Source organism: Zea mays, chromosome 3 (genome assembly GCF_902167145.1).
Source record: "Zea mays cultivar B73 chromosome 3, Zm-B73-REFERENCE-NAM-5.0, whole genome shotgun sequence".
In the NCBI taxonomy this organism is placed as follows: Eukaryota; Viridiplantae; Streptophyta; class Magnoliopsida; order Poales; family Poaceae; genus Zea; species Zea mays.
In genome coordinates, this window is record NC_050098.1 from 9,836,791 (window position 1) to 9,862,819 (window position 26,029).

General features: G+C 48.2%; 2 protein-coding genes across 3 annotated transcripts; one reads left to right on the plus strand and one right to left on the minus strand.

Moving 5' to 3' along the window:
- Positions 1-2,033: 2,033 nt before the first annotated feature.
- Positions 2,034-5,877, plus strand: LOC100216761 (putative folate-biopterin transporter 4). 2 transcript variants are annotated; one of them, XM_008674039.4, is made up of 8 exons: positions 2,034-2,561; positions 2,935-3,062; positions 3,359-3,580; positions 3,662-4,099; positions 4,186-4,383; positions 5,039-5,176; positions 5,255-5,522; positions 5,621-5,867. In XM_008674039.4, the coding sequence occupies exons 1-7, from the start codon at positions 2,460-2,462 to the stop codon at positions 5,514-5,516; spliced, it is 1,488 nt and encodes a 495-aa protein (XP_008672261.1). In that variant the 5' UTR covers positions 2,034-2,459; the 3' UTR covers positions 5,517-5,522; positions 5,621-5,867. The 2 variants fall into 2 exon arrangements, with proteins under 2 accessions (XP_008672261.1, NP_001346419.1); NM_001359490.1 differs by having other exon boundaries at positions 2,231-2,561; positions 5,255-5,877.
- A 576-nt stretch (positions 5,878-6,453) lies between these two features.
- Positions 6,454-20,489, minus strand: LOC103649672 (kinesin-like protein KIN-14A). Its single transcript, XM_008675409.3, has 19 exons — positions 20,245-20,489; positions 19,092-19,378; positions 18,757-19,009; positions 18,483-18,580; positions 18,334-18,387; positions 18,136-18,204; positions 11,633-11,695; positions 11,453-11,534; positions 11,274-11,369; positions 11,025-11,195; positions 10,853-10,959; positions 10,576-10,751; positions 10,320-10,484; positions 9,962-10,212; positions 9,532-9,695; positions 9,022-9,297; positions 8,634-8,941; positions 7,394-7,572; positions 6,454-6,814 (listed from the first exon to the last, which is right to left on the minus strand). The coding sequence occupies exons 1-19, from the start codon at positions 20,309-20,311 to the stop codon at positions 6,741-6,743; spliced, it is 2,940 nt and encodes a 979-aa protein (XP_008673631.1). The 5' UTR covers positions 20,312-20,489; the 3' UTR covers positions 6,454-6,740.
- Between the last annotated feature and the right edge of the window lie 5,540 nt (positions 20,490-26,029).

Here is a 26,029-nt window from a genome sequence, read left to right on the forward strand (position 1 = left end):
GCAACCTATGATAACACAACTAGTAAAGAAAAGCAAAGAATAATGCCTTCCACATGGTATCTAGACATCTAGTGGATCACTAAGGTTGTGACGCCGCCTTGCTACTAATGAGTGGAGCAGCAAACATGATGCATACCCGGACCATTTCAAGTGCAGCACAACAGGAGCACTATATTGTAAAGGGTAAGGAAGGAGAAGCAACAACCGACCAAAGAAGAAAAAGGAAAGAAAAGAAGAGAGGCGGTAGAGGAAGCGACGAACCCTCCTCCATCTCCACTACTCTCTAATCATCCGCTGGTGGATTAAGGGGGTGTTTGGTTTCTAGGGACTAATGTTTAGTCCCTAGATTTTATTCCTTTTTAGTGTATAAATTGCTAAATATAGAAACTAAAATAAAGTTTTAGTTTCTATATTTGGTAATTTTGGAACTAAAATAGAATAAAATCTAGGAACTTTTATTTTAGTTTCTATATTTAGCAATTTATACACTAAAAAGGAATAAAATCTAGGGACTAAACATTAGTCCCTAGAAACCAAACACCCCTAAACTATGAATCACATCAGCAACAGCGCAGCGCACCCACCCCAACCCCACCCCACCTCTCCCAAAAGCAAAGCACGTTGGTAATCTAACCAATCCCCTCCGCTTCCTTCCTTCCTTCCTTCCACCACCACCAGCACCACCACTCCACCAGCGTTCCACCCGTCCTCTCCCCCCCTGCCCGCCCCTTTCCCTCCCTCCCCAAATCCCTTGCCCCGTCTTGATCGGGCGGCGGGGGGGCGGCCAGGCTGGCAAGTCGCGCGGCGATGATCTCCTCGCCCTCTCCGTCGCCGTCGTCGTCCCGGACGTCCAAGGGTGGCTCCGCGACGCCGCCGAGTCGGGCCAGCAAGTGGCGCAGCGGCGCGGTGCGCGGGGTGTACGGGCGGCGCCTGCTGGACGCGCTCCGCGCCACGGGCGGTGGCCAGCCGCGCGCCGTGAAGGCGGCGGCCGACTCGGCGCTGGCGCTGACCGCGCGCGGCCAGACGCGGTGGAGCCGCGCCATCCTGCTCGCCGGCGCGGTCTGCAGCCGCCGCCGCGTCCTCGTCAAGGCGGGCGGCAAGGTCCGGCGGCGGCGCCGCCCGCCTCCGCCGGTGCAGGCCAGAGACAAGGCGGCGGCGGCGGCGGCGCTAAAGGGTAAGGAGGGTAAGGTGCAGGAGCGGCTCCGCGTGCTGGGCCGCCTCGTCCCGGGCTGCCGGAAGCTACCCACGCCCGCGCTGCTGGAGGAGGCCGCCGACTACGTGGCCGCGCTGCAGATGCAGGTCAGCGCCATGCGCGCGCTCGCCGACGCGTTGGCGGCCGCGCAGCTGTCGTCGCCGGCGGACGCGGAGGCGGAGGCGGAGGCGGAGAGGTGAGGCGTGACCACGTGGGTGGGTGGGATTGACTGCTTGATTGGCCTAGCCGCCTGGCCCCATGACATGATTGATCACCAGCTCCAGCTTCCAGCTCGCTCCCCCACCTGCCGGATTCCGATGGGGGGATCGGGGGAGGGGAAGAAAACAATAATCATTTGCGGTGCGTTCGTGGGTTGCTCTTGTCGGGAGAGATTGGTGGTGGGACTAGCAGAGTGATGACCATTTCGTTCTATGCAGCCTGAATTGCTGCTGCTCGTGATTTGTTGTAAATTCCGTACACCTTACTCCTACTACCCCAGCTGCCTGCTACTTGTGCATAAAGCAAATGCTGCTCCTCTCATCGCCTGTTCTGCTGCGCTGTGGTACTTTACTCTTGTGTCAGTACAAAAGATTTGGTGGATAATTGTGTCTGGCATGCCATGATTCTTGTACCAGGGAAATGAATGATCCGAATTAGTGTTGTGCTGTGACTGAGCCGAGTCCCCCCCTTTCATCGGAAATGCTTTGGCCCTGTGCCTTCTATGGCTCTATCATCATCTATACTTTTGTGGTTGGGACAAAAAATAAAGAATTTGAATCCTGTACGAAAAATTCCCCGCGTAGTGGTTTGGACCACAACGTGAAGGTCCTGTTTGATTAGCGCCCGAGTGGCATGAACGAGCTCCAACCTGTGATGCTTCAAGTTGGTTTATTAGTTTTTTTTATCAAAGTTGGTTTATTAGTTGGGTCGTAACACAACTGGCATTTTCATTTCCAAACAAACAAAAAAAAAACGCTGGGCTTGACAACAAAAGGCCCAACATTAGGAACCAGGCCCGGCCAACCCCCGCACGTGACTGCCGTCCGCCGTTCCGGTCCTCGCCCGGTCGCCCCTCCCCGCGTCGTGCTCGTGTCGTGTCGGCCGTCGGTGGTTCCTGGAACTGGAAGGAAGGAGACCCGGCCCCTCGCCTCGTCTGACCTCTCTCGTCCCCTCCGCCATCTCATTTCGCTTCCCTTTACCTCCCTCCCCGGTGGATGTGGATCCATACCGTGTCCTAGCCCTACATCGCAGCGCGAAGCAAGGAGCCATGGCGGCGGCCCAGCATCATCAGTTGTGGTGGCCGGGGCGGATGGCAGCGGCGTTCGGGCCCTCCTTCCTCTGCCTCGTCTGCCTCATCTACTTCATCCAGGTCTCTCTCTCTCTCTCACATTTTCCCTAGTCTACGATCCTAGGCTTCTATTCCCTTAATAGCCTGTATAATTACGATTAGTAATTGTCCGCATGTTGATTGTTTAGATCTGAAACTTATCGCATCCCACACCACGCCGTTTGGGAGAAATGACATATCAGATAGTCATACGCAGAAATGCCTTACTAGCTTCTAATATAGTTCTGATACAGGCCACGGAAAATACATTCCTTAGCATACCTAGTTACCTGCAAGAGCTCCTCGTTTCATCAGTCAATCAACAGACCAAGAGCCTAGCCTTTCTGCAAATCTAAATGAGCCCCAACCTGTTCACACGCGTGCTAAATCAATCACGTTCCTTCGAACATTCTAGGGTTTCAGGTCTTTCGTCTGGACAGCTGTCTCCTACCAAATGAAGGACGTGATGAAGCTATCGCCCTCTACATCGCAGTTTCTGGTCTCCCTTGCATATTTCCCTTGGAGCATCAAACCTATATATGGGTATGGTTTTGTTGCCTTGTGTATCTTCTATTGCTTTTCTTCTACTGCTAGTAACTAGTAACGAAACCTGCTGGCGATGCAGCAATGATTTTAGCGACAGATGGTTAACCTGTATGCTCCATTTAACTTCCTGCTTCCAGAGTTGCATGCTTCTTGAAAATATTTTCTTGTTACTTAAGAAACCTATATGTCCATATGTCTCCACGCATGCATAATTTCATCCATTCTGTTTCACGTTTCTTATTGAAATCTAAGTCCTACTTTTTGGCTGCTCATACGCCAATTGTTTTCTGCAGGATCTTGTCAGATTGCGTTCCAATTAAACAGAGGAAGCGTATACCCTATTTGATCATTTCTAGTTGCCTTTCTCTACTTCCGTGGCTTATCCTAGGACTATCACAAGCTTTAAGGAGCTCAGCCAATATGCTCACTGCCTTGCTCATAGTACAGAATCTGGGATCTGCGATGGCGGATGTTGTTATAGATGCAATGGTTGCGGAAGCAGTTCGATCAGCCGGGTAGGCTTCTTGATGTTTCCTGTGTCCCTATTTGGCATGCTGCTATGGAGTATTGTGAAAACCTACTAATTTTATTTCCAGGCCGGAGTTTGCTGGCGATCTACAGTCATTATCTTGGTCATCGATGGCTGTAGGTGGGATTTTTGGGAGTTTACTGGGAGGATATGCATTATCCAATCTCCCAATACATGCAATATATATTGTTTTCTCAGTCCTCCCATTCTTCCAATTAGTTTCCTGCATGTTTGTTGAGGATTCTCCAAAAGGGTTCCACAACGCCAGTGATGAACATAAGTATGTAGACAACCAGAGTTCTGTTACTGTTTTTTCTGGAAAAGGCTCTAGTGAGGGCACTAGAAGGCGAAAGGGAACTTCTAAAAGTAACAACAGAAGTCCACAGGCAAAGCGAACTGAGTCTAATGAAAAACACAACGGGTCAATTAATTCGTTGCCATGTTTGTCTCTGAGGTCAGCCTTCTTCAGTCTCTGCACAGCTTTTAAGCAGCCAAATATTCTGCGGTAAGCAAATATTCTTTTCCTATTTCCCCCATTGTATACCCCTAATTTGATAGAAGGTACTGATTGGTACTTTGTTATTTTTCCAGGCCTATGGCATGGTTTTTCTTTTCAAATGTTACAATTCCAAATATCTCCACAGTTATGTTCTATTATCAAACAGAGGACCTAAATTTGGAGGCATCCTTTCTAGGGACTGCACGTGTGATTGGGTGGTTCAGTCTGATGCTTGGCACCTACACCTACAACCGCTATTTTAAACAGAAGAAGCTCAGGAATATTCTTGTGTAAGTTATTCATTGAAGTTTCTATGTCTGATAGTTATCCTTTTGTCATCGTGTCCCATATAGATTAACAGGACAAAGTAGCTTTACTGTAAGGGTATTATTTGTCTTGACAAATATATGGTTAATGTACTTGAGAATAACTTGTCACCCTATTCTTTTTTGAGCTAAGTTTCAACACCTTTGTCCTGCACCAGCCTGGTTCCTACATATTTGCATAATACAGGTTTTGTCCCACCTGTACATGTTTTGTCTTCTTTTCCTGTAACTCCCTTTTTCTTCTTTCCTTCTATAATAAAATAAATTGCACAGTAGGGGCCTCCCCTACTGTATTTCCCCTAAAACAAATTGCTCTTGTGCATTGAACTGAATGTGTGCTGGATTACATCCTCTCTTCCATTATATGCATTAGGCTATGCTTGATGCTTCTATAAGCCACAGCTGGTCGCATTTAGTTGTACTATTAAGCCCCTTAGCCCAACTTTGCTATTTTGGTAAACAAATAATGTCTGTAGTTTTTGTTATTACTTATTAGTTACTCTTGTTCCAAGACACCAACTTTAAATTTTTAGAAGTCATTGCCACAGTAAAAATTTATAAATATCTAATCAAAGCTGTTATGTTTGCTACTTCAAACATGTGCTGTTGATTTTTCCAGGTTTGCTCATGTTGGTCTTGCCGTAATTACCCTACTGGACATTGTTTTGGTGTCACGGTTACATGTTCAGTATGGAATTGCCGATAAGTACATGGTGCTGTGGGGTTCCGCGTTGGCTGATGCAATCAACCAGTTCAAGTATGCTTTCTTTTGGTTGTGAACTGAGTAGCTCTATGGCATTTTATCTCAACTGACAAGAGTGCTTCTGTGTGGCAGGATGATGCCGTTCCTGATCCTGTCAGGACAGCTTTGCCCACCTGGAATCGAGGGCACACTGTTTGCTCTCTTCATGTCAATCAACAACCTTGGTTCAACACTAGGCTCATTCCTGGGGGCTGCTATGGCATCAGCTTTGAACCTCTCCACAGCACAGTTTGACAATCTTGCTCTGGGTTTGGGTGTACAGATGATTTGTACTCTCTTGCCGATTGGGTTCCTATCTCTGATTCCAAAGGAAGTCACAGGGCTAACATCATAGGTTGAGGTACGGGCCTGATCATACTTGTTCTATTCCTGCCGGAAGGTAATGGTCTGTGCTCGAACCTCAAATTTCTGACTCACGTAAAGCACGCATACTTACAGCTGTGTACCAGAGAGAGAGGAATATACACATCATAGGAAGGAAATTCAAGATAGTTGGAAAATAGACAGTTGTGTTGACAGTATATGTACAAGCTCTGTACCAGGACGAGAGAAAAATAGAGTGCAATAGATCTGTAGGCAAAGATTAAAATCACTTGATGTTGACAGATGTTGATGTTACTTGACATGTGTAGAAATGAGAACAAACATGAAAGTGACGTTGCTAATGAATGAATCTGTGCATGTCTTTTGTTTTCATTGGCTGCATTGTGCATGTGTTCCAAAGTGGTTTGTGCATAGTATAGAACAAGTGTGTTGCTTTCCACAACGGCAAAGCTGAATTTCCATTGCTTGACAGCAACGAAATTACAAGAGTTTGAACTTGAAGAAAAAGCAGACTAAGCCAATCACGAAAAACCACATTGGAATGAGCACAGAGGGTTCAACAAAACCATATCCCGTTTTCTTGCTCGATTAATTCAGTTTAGGATTGCCTATTTGATGGAAAATTCTCTGCCGTGGCCGGATAAGCAACAGAAGTCTCCCTTGTATCGTTTTTTCCATTTGAAAACAACAAACGTAGACATGAGCTAACTCGTCCTGACCTGCTTCCCATTATGCATGTGTCCCCAAAGTAATAACTGTCTTATAAGCGCTCGCTCTCGGTTAAGTTAAGTTGAACAAAGAACTAATATGGTGTTTGGTTTGAGGAATAAACTAGTCCATTAAACTAGTCCTTTTTTATTTAGTTTGTGAAATGGAATAAGTTTATCCATCATCACCTTATCCCCCATAGTTAGTACTAACACGAAGAATAAGATCATTCCACAAAATTTAAGAAATGAACTCATAATGCACCACTTCATCTTAGATGGGGTGATTTCCTCAAAACAAACATCCCATAATAAATCGAACAAGTGAGTTGCTCCAATGCTCCATCATAGAAATCCAGAATACAACAAACACACACCCTTCCCCCTTGTACAACTAATGCTTCAGCTGTTACAAAGAATGTAACCACCACCCAAGGCCTAAAACCACAGTTAAGTGATGGCACCAAATACGTGTCTGCCTTGAGCTCTGCTTGGAGTCAAAATTTTCTGACAGTTCTGCTTCAGATTCAAAGCCATCTTTTAGCCTTTGCTGCCGAGTTCACGGGAGGTGGTGTTTTTGCACCTCTTTTGTCGTTTGAACCTGACGATAAAGCAAATGCAAACGCACTTTCAGTACAATAAAATGGGAGGATCAGACAAAGCATCCTTTGTTTCATAACAACAGAGTACATAATCAAAAGTAAACTAAATCTGATTTATATTCAGCACCAGGAATTTGTTTTACCGGTGAACATCCCTAGTGCTGTTACAAACAAAAAAACACACTCTAGAGAGTCAACTGTGGTTTAGCATGTACAATTTTAAGGGCATTAAAAAGAATCCGCCCTTGATAATGATTTCTCTATCCAAGGGAAACTAATTAGCAAGCAGGGAAACTAATTAGTAAGAATGGGCATTGATCTTGTTCAGGCCATGGGATCCAGGAGAATGGCAGTGGCTTGTACTTGCTGGCAGCACATGCACTGGTGGTTTGACTATTTCTTATACCTTCCATCAAATCACAAGGCAATGGTTAAATTTTAATTAACTCATCCAGACAGAAAAACCCTAACTATAAAACTGATTTAATCAGTATGCGAGAGTACTCTACATAGTTATGGTTTCAAGGATCAATGTAAACATAAGAGCAAAATTAAATTCACTGGACCTGAAAACTTACTTGTATCCGACCTCCCTCCAAGTGAGGATCTGCGTGACATAGTTGGGAGCGGTGGTGGGATACCTGTCAGTGACTGTCTTCTCCTTAACCTGATATCAGCTGTAACTGGGGAGACATTATTATGGCATCCGCTAGCTATGATTTTAGTTGGAGTCCCTTGTGCTGAATGCTGCGCGTTCCTGCAAAGTTGCAGCAACAGGAAGGTTGTTATCATCAGTAAGGCTGTCTACAATGGGCAACCGGAAAGGCTCCTCTAAAGTTTTAGCGTCAACCAGAGTCCTGCAGTGATACACCCTACACTCTACTTATAGGTGCCGCTCGGCCCGACCCAAGCCCGAAAAGACCCGGCACGGTTGAATTTCGGGCCAGCCCAGCCCGGCCTATGGACTTAACCCTCAGCCCGTGGTCCAGCACATTATTAGTAAACGTGACGGACTTATTTCGGGCGGCCCAAAATTGTAAAATAGCCTGAAATTTAAATTCTAGCCCGAAATTCACACAAGGCCCAAAATTCATATAAAAATCCAAAATTCACATCAAATCTCGAAATTCAAAACAAAGCCCAAAATTCAAAACACATCATTTAGTAGATATTAACATTTCAAGCTTTATAATTAAAAAACCAAAGAACATGAAACCAATGGGTGGTTGACACCTCATCTCCATGATTAAACATGAGGCTACCTAAATTGGAGTGAATGATTTCCATGATTAGAAGCTGGTGACCAAATGAATATGGGCCTTTTTGTGCATGTAAATGGGCTATTTCGTGCCTCCGTAAACGGGCCGTGCTCGTGCCTGCCCGTGGGCCGCGACCTCGGACCAAGTCCGGCCCGATGCATAATTTTGGACCGGCCCGATCCAAAATTATTTTGGACCGTGTCGTGCTTTTTTTCATGCTTCGGGCTAGCTCACCAGACTCGACCCAAATGTACACCTCTAACTCTATCTCCAAGTCCACCAACCTCAAATGCAGAGTTCTCTCTCACCTACACTAAACCAAGGTAGAGGCAGGCCAAAGGCGGAATGGGGCAGCATGCCGGTGTAAATAGAAAAGTGCGGAAAAAATATGATATAATATATGATAGTTGGTATATGATAGATATATAGAGTAATTGTGACTGCGGAAAATTGATAGATAGAATAGAGAATCTCGGTGACTAGGATAAAATATTTTTTTAGAGTAGAGAAATATGATAGTATGAGTGCGGATAGCCTAATCATGTATCCTAGGGCGTACCTTCTTTCAGTACCATGAATCAATCTCCCTATGCTGCTTTGAATTGACTTCTTTAGTTGAGATCCCTTCTTCACTGCAGTACCTGCCATTATTTTCTCCAATTTGGTAGTGGAAGAAAGAGCATCACCGCAACTTGCTTCAGTGCGCAGGTTCCTTGACCTACAAGGTGCTGCCTCTGGAGTATTTAATCCTGATTGCTTAAGTAGATTATAAGCTTCAGTGGGTAGCTGACAAAATTCCACTGTATCAACTGTACAAATTATCTTCTCCTCCTCTCTAACAAGAACTTCAGCGCATGCCGCTGACATCTTCCATCACAATGGGCAAGGAAAAAATGTCAGCTGCCACAGCATTGAATGATATGAAATATGCTAAGAGCAAGATGCACCTGTATTAGTGATTCGTGGTGGTTGGCGTGACGGAAGGCATCAGTGTTGCATTCCTTGTCGTGGGTTATACCCACAGCTGAACGAGGGGATTTCAGTATCTTTCTTTCTGGCATCCTGGCTTTATCACTAGCATTCTCTAGGCTTAATCTCCGTGGCCTAGGGGGAGTGCAATCCAGTACTTGCTTTGTTCTCTCACTCGTGGTTGCACTTCCCTTCACTTTAAGAGTTGTTTTTTCCAGTTCTTTACTTGCTAATGCCTTTTTCAGAGTATCTACCTGAAGAAAGGCTAACTTTTCAGACCTTTCGGCATGTGGAATAAAATGTAATATATAGTCAAATATAAGATCATGAAACAGCAAGGATTCAATCGACATGAGTGTGACAGAGATAAACACGTGTTGTTTCGAGGAAAAATGTTCTATCAGATGTTTCACCCAAAAATATAAAGACCAAAGCTCAGAGTGCAACATCATTGTTGACCACTGGATTGTACCGGACCAGAAAGTTACCTGTTCCTTAAGCTCTCTTACTTCACTGCTTTCTTTGTTTGCGAGTGCAGTCCCAAGTTCTACAGTAGAAGCCCTCTGAGCAAATTTTAGTGTACTAAGGGTTTCTGCACAAGATTCTGCATCCGGACTTATGTGGGCAAACATTAGCATTTTTGCATTCCCCCCTGTCACTCATTGATATTGCAAAATGTATAGAGAAGTTAGAGTTGCATATATAGTTTGAATTTGAAAAAAATGACATAGCAAGCTTAATTTTACTCGAACAGAAAACAACTGGCATCAGCCAACTTCAGGCATGATGAAGCCATGAAGTTAAATTATGATGCTAAAAAGATGGGTCAGAGATGTAGAACCATTGAACCACCTAATAAGTTGTTGATTAATGTTCACAAAATTGGTAGATCATTTTATAATGTGCAGCCAGATATACCTAATGAACTTTGTAGTAGTTGGGTGAGTTTACTATTTCTATAAGGAATGTGAGAGTTCTTCTGAGCTAATGCGTTGATGACATCTCCAAGGCAGGAGAGTGACTTGTTAATATGCTGAGCCTCTTTTAATCTGTCTCCTGTGGCTTCTGACCTATCAACCCTTTCGCTTCCTGCAAGATCTACCAAATGCAAACTGCTACGGCTCACATTGCCAGCAATGTCCTTTCCATTTACATGGACAGTTAAGATACTGCAAGAAAGCACCCGGAGTTAATTGCATCAAGTATAAAAGAACAACAGAAAACAAACATCACTGGAAAAGTAGCCTCAAGACAATGTTAGTGTAATTGTTGCAACCTGTGGGAACGACTGCTCCTATGGTTCATTGCTGTTGATCCGGAAGCTCGGTGCTTTTCACCCAACTGCATCAAATTGATAACATCAGAAGGGGACTGCACTGGGCAGATCTTTGCATCTGGAAGGTTGGATAGACCATTGTTCAAGGAAGCCCTTATATCTAATGTGAACTCAATGTCAGGAACTAACACAAAAGCAAAAATTATCATGTTTTGACAAAATTAACAAGAATAATATGTAAGGTGTGAAAGGATATTTTGTGCTTGATCTGTCCTCATTTAGAAGATCACGAACTTGTTCATTGTATATTTCAACCATCTGCACCCGTATGTCGTACTTGACATCTTCTCTAGAAGTTGATATGTTGAAGAGATCATTCAAGGCCATGTAATTAATTCCATAATCCTTGGACAGCCCACCAGATGGGCCACACTAATCACCAAAATACAGAGATAGAAGACCCATTAGATGTGACCAAAATATATTCCTAGAAAACTAAAAAATCACTGTATAAAACATGGTTTGCCTTATACCATTGTATGGGTTTTGCCGGAACCTGTCTGACCGTAAGCAAATATGCATACATTATATCCATCCATGACGGATCTAACCAAAGGTTGTGTCTCCTTATACACTTCATCTGGACAAGGTTGAGAGTGATGATGTAAAACTAAAGAAAGATATATTGAACTACAATTGATTTACCTTGAGTAGTTGTTGGCCCAAAAACTTTGTTGAACTGGAATATTTTATGTGCACTTTGTGGTTTAACTGGATCACAGACCATCACTGAGCCATCGGTTCCAACATGTTCAATTGAAGAAATAGACTCTGAATGAAGAAGTGGCCTTATCCGGCAGAAGACTCGGATATTTCCTACAAATAAATTTTCAGACATCTCTCAAACAATGACTTAAATAACAACAAAAAACAGTGAAATAGATCATGTGTTACCTCGCAGTTCTTGAAGCATGTTATACAAATTTCTGTTTTCTTTTACGGCTTGGTTATAACCAAGGGCAGCTTTGGAAAGATCTTGGATATTTTCACCTGTAAATATAAAGTTGCAGAGTTTAACCCACATCACTACTTCTAGTGCTAAGAGAATGTTATGTCTAGTGCAAACAGTGTACCTAATTTGGCCATGTCATCTCGAAATTGGGTCTGCAAAGACCTGAAGTTGACTTTAACATCTTGAAACATTTTCTTGAGGTCCTGCAGAAGTTACCAAGTGCCGACCAGAAGAAACATAAAATTTTGAACACCAAAAATAAAATTTGGATATGATACAAAAATGCAGTATGAAATCTCACCAAAAGTTCAGTTTCATGTGCTTGCAACAGCAATTGTTTGCTCTCAATCGGTGAGTTGGGATGCTACAAGGAAAAATGTTACTTCATCAGAACAAGTGCTAGGAAAAAAATTAGATTCACAGAAGCATGATAAGTCTTTTGCTTCACCCTAATAACATGTGTATACATAATAGGAGTTCGTTATGTTCCCGTATTCCTTGAGCAAAAAATATTTATTCTGCGTCTTGGACATCAAGTATGCTAGTAAGAATCCAGTATCAGTAGTTAATAAAAATGAAACCATGCTGTGGACCGGGAAGACAGCATCTATAAGTTCAGAATCCTGTTACAACACATGTTATCTGTGCAAAAATTTACAAACTACAAAACAGTCTCCAGTTCTGTACTTTAAACAAAGAAAATCCTTATGGACACCATGTTTAGGGCTAGTTTGGAAACTCAAATCCCCTCCGGTATTAAAAGGGATTGAGGGGAAAATAAACTAATTTCCCCCTCATTGCCCTTCAATCCCGGTAGGAATTTGAATTTCCAAACTAGCCCTTAGAGATTTGCATCATCACAGGTAAATAGCATAAGCAAAGCCAATTCTTCTAACCTCTTCTGATTTAAAAACTATATACATTTTGTTAGACTACCCGTCTAGGGTTTGTGCTATTCCCTGTGTAATGACCATTATACCCCTGTGTAATGGGCCTTGGCCCAGTTACTCTGCCTATTTAATACCACTCCCAACCCCTGATTAGGGTATGGGTTCCTATTCTAATATGGTATCAGCTTAGTTAGGTTTAGGTCTTCTCCCTGCCCAGCCGCCAGCCGCCAGGGGCTCCTCCCTGCCGCCGCCGGCTCCCTGCCCAGCCGCCGCCGGCTCCCTGCCCGGCCGCCGCCGGGCTTTCTTCCCCAGCCGCCGGAGCTCCCTGCGCCGGCCTCTCCTCCCGCTCCCTCCCTGCTGCATCGCCGGTTCCGCGCGCCCCTCTCCCCTGCGCCGCCGCCGCCGGTCCCCTGCTCCCTCTCTCCGGCCGCGCCCCCTCCTTCTCCGGCGTGCACAGGTCCGCGCGCTCCCACCCGCTCCTCCCTGCTTCTCTGCCGTGCGTCCTCTGCCGCCCTGCCCCGCTCGGCCACGTCGCTGCAGCGCGTACCGCCACTCTCCAGCCGGCCGTTCGGTGCTGCCCCCATGGCCGCCGGCCACCTCCCCTACACGGACGCCGCCGCGGTCGCTCCCGGCACGGACCCGGCCGCCGCTGCTGCGCCTGGAGCGGGCCTGGACGCAGGAGCCGCGAGCAGGGCCGCCGCCACGCCTGGAACGGGCCTGGCCGCAGGAACCGCACCCCTGAGCGCGGCCTCCACCCTGCACGCCGGCCTCACCTCTCCCTCGGCCGTCGGACCTCCCCTGCCCAGTCTCACTGCCCCCCGCAGCAGTGTCCCGTACATCGACGGCCTCGGGCCCCTCCGTGATGCCACTCCCATGGCCCTGCGCCGTGGCTCTCCGCCGGGGTTTCCCACCATACCGGCACCCGCCGAGCACAACCCCTCACTCGTCGCCGCCCTCGCTACGATCCAGGCCGCTGTGGCTGCCTCGCGGGAGCGTGAGCGTGCCACGTCCCTCGCCCTGGAGCACGAACGTGCCCTGGGCGCCGCTCTGACCACCCAGATGGCCACCGCGCAGCGCCTCCTCCTCGGCCGCCCGCCGGTCGCTCGTGAGGACCCCCCGGCGATTCCTGAGGCCATACCCGCCACTGGCCTCGACGTCGACCACATCGGTGCTCTCCACGCTCAAGCCGCCGGACTTCACAACATCCGGGCCCTCGTGTCCGTGGTGTTGGACCCGGCGTCCTCCCACTACCCCCGTTGGCGAGGACAGGTCCTCCTCACACTGCGGCGGTATGCCCTCGCCGATCACGTCCTCGACGACCTCGACGCTCCGCCGACTCCCTCCTGGTGCCTCATGGACAGTGTCGTCCTCTCGTGGCTCCACGGCACCATCACCGTTGAGCTACAGGACATCATCCGCGACCAGGCGGACACGGCTCGTCAGGCGTGGCTCGCTCTCGAGGACCAGTTCCTCGGGAATCGGGACGCGCGGGCACTCCACCTCGACGCCCAGTTTCACCTGTTCTCTCAGGGGGACCTCTCCGTGGGAGAGTACTGCCGCCAGATGAAGGGCCTGGCTGACTCTCTCCGCGATCTCGGCGAGCCCGTTGCCGATCGTACCCTGGTGCTGAACCTCCTGCGTGGCCTCAGCCCCCGCTACGGCCACCTGAAGGCTCTCATCAAGAGGAGCGTGCCCTTCCCCACCTTCCACGCCGTGCGTAACGAGCTTCTCCTCGAGGAGCTCACCATGGCGAACGAGGCACCCACTCCTGCCTCGGCTCTCTACAGCGCCCCCACCAGTGGTCAGCCGCCTTCAGGGGGCCAGGCCACCCGTCCTCCGTCGACTGGGGCTCCCACCCGCCCTCCTCCTACCGTCCCGGCGGCCCCTCGTCCGACTTCCACGACCGACGGGGGTCGTCGCTCCCGGAAGGGCGGCCGTGGGAGCGGCGGCTCCTCTCGTGGTGGTCCCTCCGGCCGGGGTGGCGGCCACGCGTGGCCGTCATTCTATAACCCCTGGACCGGGACCATCGCCATGTGGCCGGGCCAGGCACCGAGTACCCCCCGTCCTCTGGCGCCAGCCCTCCTGACTACACCTCACTACGGCGCACCTCCGTATGGTGCTCCCGTCGTGCCCCAGGCTCCGCCCGCGCTCCTGCCCCCGGGGACCCCCACCTCGACGCCTTGGTCCCCGCCGGCCGGTGGTTGGGACAGCGCCTCCCTTGCTGCTGCCTTCAGCACCATGGCAATGACCCCACCCCCCTCCGACTGGGTGATCGACTCCGGTGCCTCGTACCACACCACTCCCACGGCAGGCACGCTCTCTCGCTCTCACTCCCCCCTCCCCTCTCACCCATCCTCGATCGTCGTTGAAAACGGTTCCACTCTGCCAGTCACCTCAGTAGGTGCCTCGGTTCTCCCTGGGCCGTTTTACCTCAACGATGTTCTCGTAGCTCCCCACATCACCCACAATCTTCTTTCTGTTCGTCGATTCACCACTGACAACTCCTGTTCCATTGAGTTTGACCCTTCTGGTTTTTCTGTGAAGGATCTGGCCACCAGGACCCTTCTCGCCCGCTGTGACAGCTCGGGGCCTCTCTACACGCTCCAGCCCTCTACCTCCTGCCTTGGTCTCCACCACCTCCTCCACCACATGGCATCGACGTCTCGGCCATCCTGGACCCGACGTCATGACCAAGATTACCAGTAGTCTCGATCTTTCATGTAGTAGGGGACATTTTGAGGGTCTCTGTCATGCTTGTCAGTTAGGCCGACATACTCGTCTCCCATTTACTACTTCTTCTTCTCGGGCTGAGCAGGCTTTTGATCTGGTTCATTGTGACCTTTGGACCTCCCCTGTACTCAGTCTTTCTGGTTATAAATATTATCTGGTGATTTTGGATGATTTTTCCCATTTTCTCTGGACCTTCCCGCTTCGGTTGAAGTCGGACACTTTCACCACCCTCACACACTTCTTCACCTGGGTATCCACTCAGTTCCGTCGCCCGGTCCGTGCTCTGCAGTGTGACAATGGCCGCGAGTTCGATAACAACGCCTCTCGCTCCTTCTTCCTCACTCATGGCGTCCAGTTGCGTCTCTCGTGCCCCTACACTTCTGCCCAGAACGGCCGAGCCGAACGCATGATCCGCACCACCACTAATATGCTCCGCTGTCTCCTCTTCCAGGCGTCTCTCCCTGCCAGCTACTGGGCAGAGGCCCTGCATACTGCCACCCACCTCCTCAACCGTCTTCCCTCGAAGGCGGTACGCCACCCTACCCCCCACTTCGCCCTTTACGGCACAGCCCCTTCCTATGACCACCTTCGCGTGTTCGGCTGTGCCTGCTACCCTAACACTTCCGCTACCGCTCCACATAAGCTTTCTCCTCGCTCCACCCGCTGTCTATTCCTTGGCTACTCCCCTGACCACAAGGGGTACCGGTGTCTGGACCTCACCTCCCACCGCATCATCATCTCTCGTCATGTCGTCTTTGACGAAGATGTGTTTCCCCTTGCTGGCTCCACCCCACCCACCGATCTTGACTCCCTCCTCGAGTCCGATCCGATTCCTCCCCCACCTTCGGCTCCCCGTCTTGCGCCGTTACCTGCTCCTCGTGCGGCCCCCACGACCTCTTCCGCGCCACGCGCGGCCCCGTCGACCCCGCCTGCGCCACGCGCGGCCCCGTCGACCCCGCCTGCGCCATGCGCGGCCCCGTCGACCCCGCCTGCGCCACGCGCGGCCCCGTCGACCCCGCCTGCGCCACGCGCGGCCCCGTCGATCCCGCCTGCGCCACGCGCGGCCTCGTCGACCCCGCCTGCGCCACGCGCGGCCCCGTCGACCCCGCCTGCGCCACGCGCGGCCCCGTCGACTCCGGCTCGATTCGCCAACCCCGCCCTCGTCTACCATCGCCGCGGCCACGCCACTACCTCGGCACCCCCCGACGCGTGCCCATCGACGAGCGCGGCCCGCTTCGCCGACCCCGCCGTCGTCTATCACCGCCGTGAGCCGGCCCCTCCAGCCGCTCCCGACGTTCCGGTGGCTCACTCCGAGTCATCCGTATACCACCCGGTCGCCATCCATCGCGACCCCGGGCACGTCCACCCGATGGTGACTCGACGCGCTGCTGGCGTTCTCCGCCCCGTCGACCGGCTCATCCTGGCAGCCGCTACGACCAGCACTCCACCCGACGCTTCCCCGGTACCCTCCTCCGTTCGCACTGCCCTCGCCGACCCACACTGGCGTCGCGCTATGGAGGAGGAGTACGCGGCCCTCCTGGCCAACCACACTTGGGACCTGGTGCCGCGTCCACCAGGCACCAACGTGGTCACCGGCAAGTGGCTATTTCGCCACAAGCTAACCTCAGACGGCTCCCTCGACCGCTACAAGGCCCGTTGGGTCCTTCAGGGCTTCACCCAGCGCCCCGGAGTGGACTACGACGAGACCTTCAGCCCTGTCGTCAAGTTCGGCACTGTTCGCGCCGTCCTCTCCCTCGCCCTCTCCCGCGACTGGGCGATCCATCAACTCGATGTCAAGAATGCCTTCCTCCATGGCACTCTGACGGAGACTGTCTACTGCAGCCAGCCCACCGGCTTCGTCGACGCTGACCGTCCGGACCTGGTTTGCCGGCTGAACCGATCCCTGTACGGCCTCAAGCAGGCGCCACGGGCTTGGTACAGCCGCTTCGCCTCCTACCTGGCCTCTGTCGGCTTCGTCGAGGCCAAGTCGGACACGTCCCTGTTCATCTACCGGCGCGGCGACGACACCGTCTACCTCCTGCTCTACGTCGACGACATTGTGCTCACGGCATCCACCGCCGACCTCCTTCAGCGCACGATCGTCGCCCTTCAGCGAGAGTTCGCGATGAAGGACCTGGGGCCCCTCCACCACTTCCTCGGCATCACCGCCGAACGTCGGCCCCAGGGTCTCTTCCTCCACCAGCGCCAGTACGCCATCGACATCCTGGAGCGGGCTGGCATGTCTGACTGCAAGCTCTGCTCCACGCCTGTCGACACTCAGGCGAAGCTCTCTGAGGACGACGGGCCTCCGGTCGCCGACGCGACGTCCTACCGGAGCCTCACCGGCGCGCTCCAGTACCTCACGTTCTCCAGGCCCGACATCGCTTACGCCGTCCAGCAGGTGTGCCTGCATATGCACACTCCGCGGGAGCCACATCTCACTGCGCTCAAGCGGATTCTACGCTACCTCCGCGGCTCCCTCGACTACGGTCTCCTACTCCGCCCATCCCCGACGTCGGAGCTCGTGGTCTACACCGACGCTGACTGGGCTGGCTGCCCCGACACGCGCCGGTCCACCTCCGGCTACGCCGTCTTCCTGGGCGCCAACCTCGTCTCTTGGGCCGCCAAGAGGCAGCCCGTCGTCTCTCGCTCCAGCGCTGAGGCCGAGTACCGTGCCGTGGCCAATGGCGTGGCCGAGGCCTCCTGGCTGCGCCAGCTCCTCCACGAGCTCCACAGTCCCCTCCAGCGCGCCACCCTCGTCTACTGCGACAACGTCAGCGCGGTCTACCTCTCCACCAACCCCGTGCAGCATCAGCGCACGAAGCATGTGGAGATCGACCTGCACTTCGTCCGCGAGCGTGTCGCTGCCGGTGACGTCCGCGTTCTCAGCGTCCCCACCACGCTTCAGTTCGCCGACATCTTCACCAAGGGGTTACCGTCGAGTGTCTTTTTAGACTTCCGATCCAGTCTCAACATCTGTACAGGATAGAGTTGTGACTGCGGGGGGGTGTTAGACTACCCGTCTAGGGTTTGTGCTATTCCCTGTGTAATGACCATTATACCCCTGTGTAATGGGCCTTGGCCCAGTTACTCTGCCTATTTAATACCACTCCCAACCCCTGATTAGGGTATGGGTTCCTATTCTAATACATTTTCCCCACTAAAGATGAATGCAAAACTGTACCTCAATACAATGAGTTGGCTCATTCTCCGCTATAAGCTTTTCCGGAGATAAAAGCTGAAGATGTTTGAACTGCATAACAGGGATTATTTTGTGATGTAAATAGCCTTCTCCACAGACCAAAGTATGCTAGGCATTTTGTACAGATCCAATTCACGAAATCACTCACACAATAGAAAGAAAATATATATTTTAATTTACCTGTTCTTTTCCCAGTTGGCTTGCTAAAACAGCACCAATAAGCTTTGATGGAACCTGAAAGTAAGATCAATCCTTGTCAGTCTGGCACCTTACATGAAGAGTACAATATATTAAAAAAACATGGGATAACTTATTATATTCAGAATCACCTTTTTCAGAATGTCTTGGTCAATATTTTCCTTAGAACTCAACATAGAATCTACTATAACTTTCTGAAGTTTCTCCACTGCGTCTGCAAATGCACAATCTGCAAAAAACAATCAAGTTTGTCGAAAATACTGATTATACAGGATAGCAACATCATAAGCTGCAAATCCAGTAAAAGTATCATGAATACAGGTGACATGACTGACTTATCAATCAAATCAGCAAAAAAAAAGGTGTAAAGTGTGTCAAGCAAGCCAGGAGAAATGTGGCACAAACCTTTCATGTTAGGATCTAGATTTTGAAATGTCTGTGTGTCAGCATCAACCTCAGTCAAGTCTAGACGCTTTAGGGAGGGAGAAGGTCCCGAAGCAACATTTTCGGATTGAATCTGCGAAGAACGCACTGCAAGAGGTGATTTCATGTACTTGTTAGGCCCATTGGCTCCGCCGGCTTGCTTCCATTCATGGTAAGACTTCAATGAAATGACACAGTCAACAATCTTGCCAACCGTCCCAGCATCAAGATTGTCCTGCAGAAACAGCCGTATTGCAGCGACTAAGCATCGCGAGGTCAACATTAGTTATTTAGTTTCATGAGCAAATGTTACTAACCTTATCTAAGTCAGATGCCTCAAAACTCGTCAGCTTCAGTTTGTTGACAGCGACTAAGAAGTTGCGGATGTTCTCGAAATACTGAAAAGCCGTCAACGGCTGGCTATTGCTGGGGGCATTTGTGATAATCTTTGTCACGGCACCAGGCTGTAACTTGTTGATTGCCTTGCATAGGACAATGCCATTCCTTAGAGAAGCAACAAACTCTTGCTCCGACGGATAAGGAGGCAGGCCCAAGGAGCCCACCATTGCTTGGAGCCAGGCTGCAGCCTGATGCCGCCTCCATGCTTGCAGAGAGGAAGGAAGAAGAGTAAGCAAAATGAATATTGCACTATCGCAGTGGCAAAACCTGAAACTGCACGTTCCGTTGAAGAAACTTCAATTCATCTGTAGCATGGCATTCACAGATTGAACTTAGTAAAGCCATGAAACTGGACAAGTATCAAAACCATATTGTTGCATAAATATATATAGGGTGCTTGGTTTAGGAATCACCCTGTTCTAGATGAGGTGGTGCATCGTAATTCGTAAGTCCATTTCTAGTTTGGTGGAATGATTTCATACTTATTATTATCTTATGAGAAATAAGGTGATGATAGATCATATATTTCATTCCACAAATCAAACGAAGCAAAACAATGGTAGATCAACTCATTCCTCGTTCCTCGAACCAAACACTAATAGAGAGAGGGCAACGCTGCCCTGGCATTGAAGAATCGCTCATAACTCGCTTCGTTTCTTGTAGAAGCAGAGTTGTAGACTTCAGTCACGAACTCAAGATCAAGCTAGAGAGTAGGGACATACATCTCAAAAGCCTTGTTTAACCAACAGAACAAGAAACAAAGAACACCAGGTATCCTACTATCTCCATAAGAACATCAGGGGCATCCTTCAAGTCACCATAAGATTGAAGAACGCCTTTCAGATGATCAAGATGTGGACCGACTCTATTATGGGCGAATACCACACCCAGTTACCGTAGAAGAATATTCATGAGGACCGCAGAGGGAAACCCCACCTAATCCCCGAACAAAAACAACGGTCGAAACCGAGAAACCCCTGGACATCTTAGCACGCAAGAGGGACACAGACCGATGCGTGAACCGATCGAAGGCCGAGAGAGCAAGGGACGGGAGATGCGTAAGGTCAGTACCTGCTTCCTCGGCCTTCCGCGACGCGAGGCAGCCGTCGCGGAACGACACCCTGCGCGGCTCCGTCATGACTGCGCCTCGCGCTCCCCGGGCAAGGGCCTTCGGCGAGGGCGTAGAAGCTTCGATGGAAGGAGACGAGGAGGGGGAGCAGGAAGAGGGCTGAAGGGCCGTAGGAGGTGGTTTGAATTCGAAATGGGGTGCAGTTGTGGGGCCAACTGACGCGGCGGCCGTTGCCCCGAGAACTGAAATCTGTCCGAGATCTCGACACGCGCCGGCCGCACCGCCGCTCTCAACGCACACCTGTCGGATTGGATGGCAAGTACGAGGTTCCCAATTACAGCTGGGGCCCATTGGTGTGGGGTCCTTTGGTCAGTGCCTGCTTTTCGCCTGTGCCGCAGCCGGCAGGTGCGGAAAAGTCAGGTAGCCAGCCGATCACCCCTGCCGGCCTCGAAAAAGTTCTACTCTGTGTATCCCAATTTATTACATGTCGTTTGACTTTATTTAATTATCATCTGTTTATTTTAGATTATAATCTAACCAAATTATATAATATGGCATAAAAATTTAGTAGATAAATAAACATCTAGATTATATGTCCAGATCATGATAATCTCGTAATCTCCTAAAATAGTTCATTTTAGATTATATTTGGCAAAATACCAACTACATATAGTTATGGTAATAAAAATTACAATATTTGCTATTCTTCTTTCCTCTTTCACGCCTCCATCTGTAGCCCTTCTCATGGCTTGTCTCCATCCAGCCGCCCCCTCCCAAGTCCCCAATCCTACCCGCCACCACTTTCCTCCCGCTGTGATTCCCATCGATCTAGCGCCAGCGCCGAGATGTGGGACGCGTTGGGGTCGTCAACAAGCTCGTTCATTCTCTTACACCACACTGAACACGAGCACGCATGAAGATAGAACGCCACACCAACGATCCATCATCAGTCTCATCCCTTCTCTCGTCAACCATCAAGCTATACAAATTATATTTCTGTTCCCCTTTCTCTTTACTAAGGGATAGTTTGGAAACCCCATTTTCCTAAGGAAAATTAGTTCATTTTCCTTGAAAAATAGGAATCCTTTGGGAAAATAGTGTTTCTAAACTAGCCCTAAACAAGGAATAAAACCATCGTATCTGTGCAAAAACTAGTCAGAGGTAGCTAGCTCACAAGTCGCTCGGAGTATGATTTCATACCATTAAGAAAAAACAGAAGGAACCATAAAAAAGTCGAATAGATAAACAAGGATATTGTTGAATTTGTATCCTAGAGAACAATAATCTACATATTTATAATCTAGACTACCAAACAGATACATGCAAATTATAATCTAGATAGATTATAATCTAAATTATATAATCTAGTTTATAATCCAAATTATATAGGGCTTGTTTGGATCCACGGGACTAAAACAAAGTGACTAAAATTTAGTCAGTTTAGAAACTAAACTTTCAAACATAAAGGACTAAAAGTGACTAAAATGTTTTAGCTCCTTTAGCTCTCAAGGAAGAGCTAAAACAGGCTAAAGTTCCTTTTTTTATTGCCCATGATCCCCAATTTCCCCCTCATGCAACCCACTCCTAGGCCCTTGGCGACTATGTAGCAAGCGGTGGTGTTGGCCACGCCATGGCATTAGTGCACGCCATTTAATGTTATTAATGATTGTTTAGTCACTTGTTCCAAATAAGTGGTAACTAAATTGTATTCACTTAGTCTAGTCACTTTGTTTTAGTTTTGTAGATCCATACATGCCCATAATCTATAAGCGGAAACAAACAGACCTTAAATTTGGCCGACTCATTTTATTCAAAATATATGTAAAAATATATAAAAAATTCAATTCTTAGTTAAAATAAATATTTATCATTTCTCTACATTTAATTATATATAAATAATATGTATATTTTAATTAAAATTATTTTTTAAAAAAATTTAAAGATCTATCTAAAATATTAATTATATACTAGAAATATCAATATTTTATATATTTAATTAAAGTTAAAAATAGTTCACTTTTTTAGAAAAATAAGAATTCAATTATTTTAAGATATAAGGAGTACCAGGGAAGCCAGAGGTACATGAATTGCAAAAGATTTTTTTTGTTTTAGTCACTTTCGAAAGGTTTACCTACGACATTAGTTAAGGCTAATTCATGATCCCCATACATCGACACTAATTTACGACTTGTTTTATATGTTGCTTCCTACTAGTGCATAAATTAAACATCTAAAGAGGGAACCAGTTGCCACATATTATGAACCATTGCATTCTTAGTTAAGGTTTTTTTGATTTGTCCATGGATAAAAAATATTTCGGTTTATTCGGTTCTGTCATCCAATTTTAATTCCTTGACCTTCAGAAGAAGGTTAGTTGGAAGGGGATATGAGGACCTTGAGGATTGGGTTAATATTTGTAACAAGGTTTGTATCTCTAAATCAGATGATAAACCAATCTGGATGTCAAAAAAGAAAGATTTTACTAACAAATCAATGTATAAAAATTGGAGAGCTTCCTTGGAAAAAGCACCTTACAGGATGATTTGGAAGGCTGAGATTCCTCAAAGGATTAAAGTTTTCTTGTGGTTGTTGATAAGAGACAGAGTTCTGTCAAAAACCGACCTTCAAAAAAGAAATTGGAAAGGAAACATTGGCTGTTGCTGGTGTGGGATCACGGAATCAACTGGTCATATTTTCTTCAATTGTCAAGTTGCAGTGTTTACTTGGCATGTGATTAGTATTGCTTTAAATTGTATGTTCATTCCTAAAAACATTGGAACAATGTTTATGAGTGGTTGGGCAGCTTCATTAAGTAGAAAAACCCTCATTATTGTTGGTTGGTTGTAGTGCAGTTTTGTGGGCTCTGTGGAGAGATAGAAATGAAAGATGCTTTGCTGAAAAGTATATCAATGGCCCTTCTAATGTGTTGTTTCTATGATGTTTCTGGATGGAATCTCGCGACACAATTTAGACAGATATGCAAACAAAGATGTTGGAGGTAGGAAACCAACTAATCATAAGGCTAACTAAAGATATCTTCAATCGGGGGTATGGATGGGCAAGCATTTACAAACGGATTGGCATGACCTGAGTTAGAATAAAAAGAAGGCTTTTGTCTTTCTGCTAATATGTCTTGGTCGGAGTGTTAGCTGCTTTTGTTTTTGTCTGTTATGAACTTGTAGGCCATGTCCTATCTTAAAGAGTCATGTAATGCTCTTTTGTTGTTGATGTTGAGGCCCAGTTGCTTTTATGATTTGCTAAGTGCGTGCAAACGTTTTTAGATTGGTAGTCTAATTGTAGGCACACGACTAATGGGGCCTCTCATCTGGTTAGGTCTTTAGTCAGTATCTTCGTATGTTGCCGGTCTGGCTGTTTGTCGTTATCAAACTTTGTTCGTACTTCATAATGAAATGGGGGGAGGTATCATCCTAAAAGGGAAATGTGCCCTTGGGTCATTTCTATAATATTTTGGTGATTAAGTGTCCAACACATAGTGAGTAAGATATTATGTGCCCAACAAGCAAAAGGTGCAAATCATGTAACAAGGTACGTTTCTAGACTTAGTACATTGTTTTGAGTACTAACATATATTGTCTAAGTGTTAGAAACAGAGAAAAGAAAAGAAGAAAAGGATTGCAAGTGACTTGGCTGTGTACAGCCAAAGTCCAGCTCAGTCTGGCACACCGGACAGTGTCTGGTGCGCCAGGCTGGCCTCCGGTGAACAGGCCGCTCTCGGGAGAATTTGACGGCGTACGGCTATAATTCACCGGACTGTCTGGTGAGCCAACGGCCGCCAGCGCAACGATCGGCCGCGCAATCCGTGGGCGACGCGTGGCCCGCGCCAACAGTCGTCAGGGGGCACCGGACAGTGTTCGGTGCGCCAACTGCCACGAATCTGCAACGGTCGTCTGCGCCAAAATAGGAAGGAGATCGCGCACCGGACATGAACAGTGGTTGTCCGGTGGTGCACCGGACTGTCCGGTGCACCACCCGACAGAAGGCAACTTTGGCCTTCCTTGTTGGCCTCCAATGGCTCCTAGCTGCCTTGGGGCTATAAAAGGGACCCCTAGGCGCATGGAGGAGTCACCCAAGCATTCAAGAAACATTCTAAGCCTCCAAGACTCCGACTTTGCGCATTTGATTCTTTGAGATAGTGACTTGAGCTCCATTTGAGTTGTGAACTCTGTGGGTTGTGTTTTGAGCTCAAGTTGTGACTTGTGTGAGTGATTGTGCTGTGATTTGAGTCTTGTGTGTGTTGCTCTCCCCTCCCTTACTTCCGTGCTTCTTTTGTGATCATCATTGTAAGGGAGAGAGACTCCAAGTTGTGGAGATTCCTCGCAAACGAGAGAAAGTCAAAGAAAGGAAAAACCGTGGTATTCAAGTTGATCATTGGATCACTTGAAAGGGGTTGAGTGCAACCCTTGTCCATTGGGACGCCACAACGTGGAAGTAGGCAAGTATTACTTGGCCGAACCACGGGATAAAAATCACGTGTCTCTTGTGTGCTTTACCTTTGATTATCCGTGTTCAAGAACTCGCTTCAAGCACTTAGCCGTTCTAACTTTCATAATCAAGTTTTGTGGCTATTAGTGTTGAATTTTACAGGATCACCTATTCACCCCCCCTCTAGGTGCTCTCAATTGGTATCAGAGCCGTTCTCTTCACGTAAGGCACTAATCGCCCGAAGAGATGGATCATAAGGGAAAGGGGATGGTGGTCAACGACAAGGAGAAGGAGTCTTTCCTCAACGAGCCTAGAGACGACAAGCCAACCGACTCAGGCTCGAGTCATAAGAAATGAGATGGAAAGAAGAAGGGCGCATCAAGAAGACCATCTACTACGACAGTGATGCCTCGTCTTCTTCACCACACGACAATGACGACTCCTCTTGAAAGAAGAAAACGGTTAATCAAAATTATTCATTTGATTATTCTCGTATTCCGTTCAATTCCAATGCTCATTTGCTTTCAATTCCACTTGGTAAACCTCCACACTTTGATGGAGAGGACTACTCTTTTTGGAGTCACAAAATGCGTAGTCATTTATTCTCTCTCCATCCTAGTATTTGGGAGATAGTTGAAAATGGAATGCATTTTGATAGTACGGATAACCCGATGTTTATTAATGAGTAAATTCATAAAAATGCACAAGCTACCACTGTTTTGCTAACATCTTTGTGCAGGGATGAATACAACAAGGTGAGCGGCTTGGATAATGCCAAGCAAATCTGGGATACCCTCAAGATCTCACATGAGGGAAATGATGCCACCATGATCACAAAGATGGAACTGGTGGAAGGCGAGCTGGGAAGGTTTGCCATGATCAGGGGAGAGGAGCCAACTCAAACATACAACAGGCTCAAGACCCTGGTCAACAAGATTAGGAGCTATGGAAGCACAAGATGGACGGACCACGACGTCGTTCGACTAATGCTAAGGTCATTTACCGTAATTGATCCCCATCTTGTCAACCTTATTCGTGAGAATCGCAGGTACACCAAGATGACGCCCGAGGAGATTCTTGGGAATTTTGTGAGCGGGCGCATGATGGTGAAGGAGGCTCGATATGTGGACAATGCACTAAACGGTCCACTACCCGTCTACGAGCCTCAACCTGTGGCACTTAAGGCCACTAGCAGCAGGGAGACGCTACCAAGCAAGGTGGCACAAGTAGAGGTCGCGGGCCTCAACGAAGATGAGATGGCGCTTGTCATCAAGCGCTTCAAGACCGCATTGAAAGGACACAAGGAGTACCCCAACAAGAACAAAACAAGGGGAAAGCGCTCCT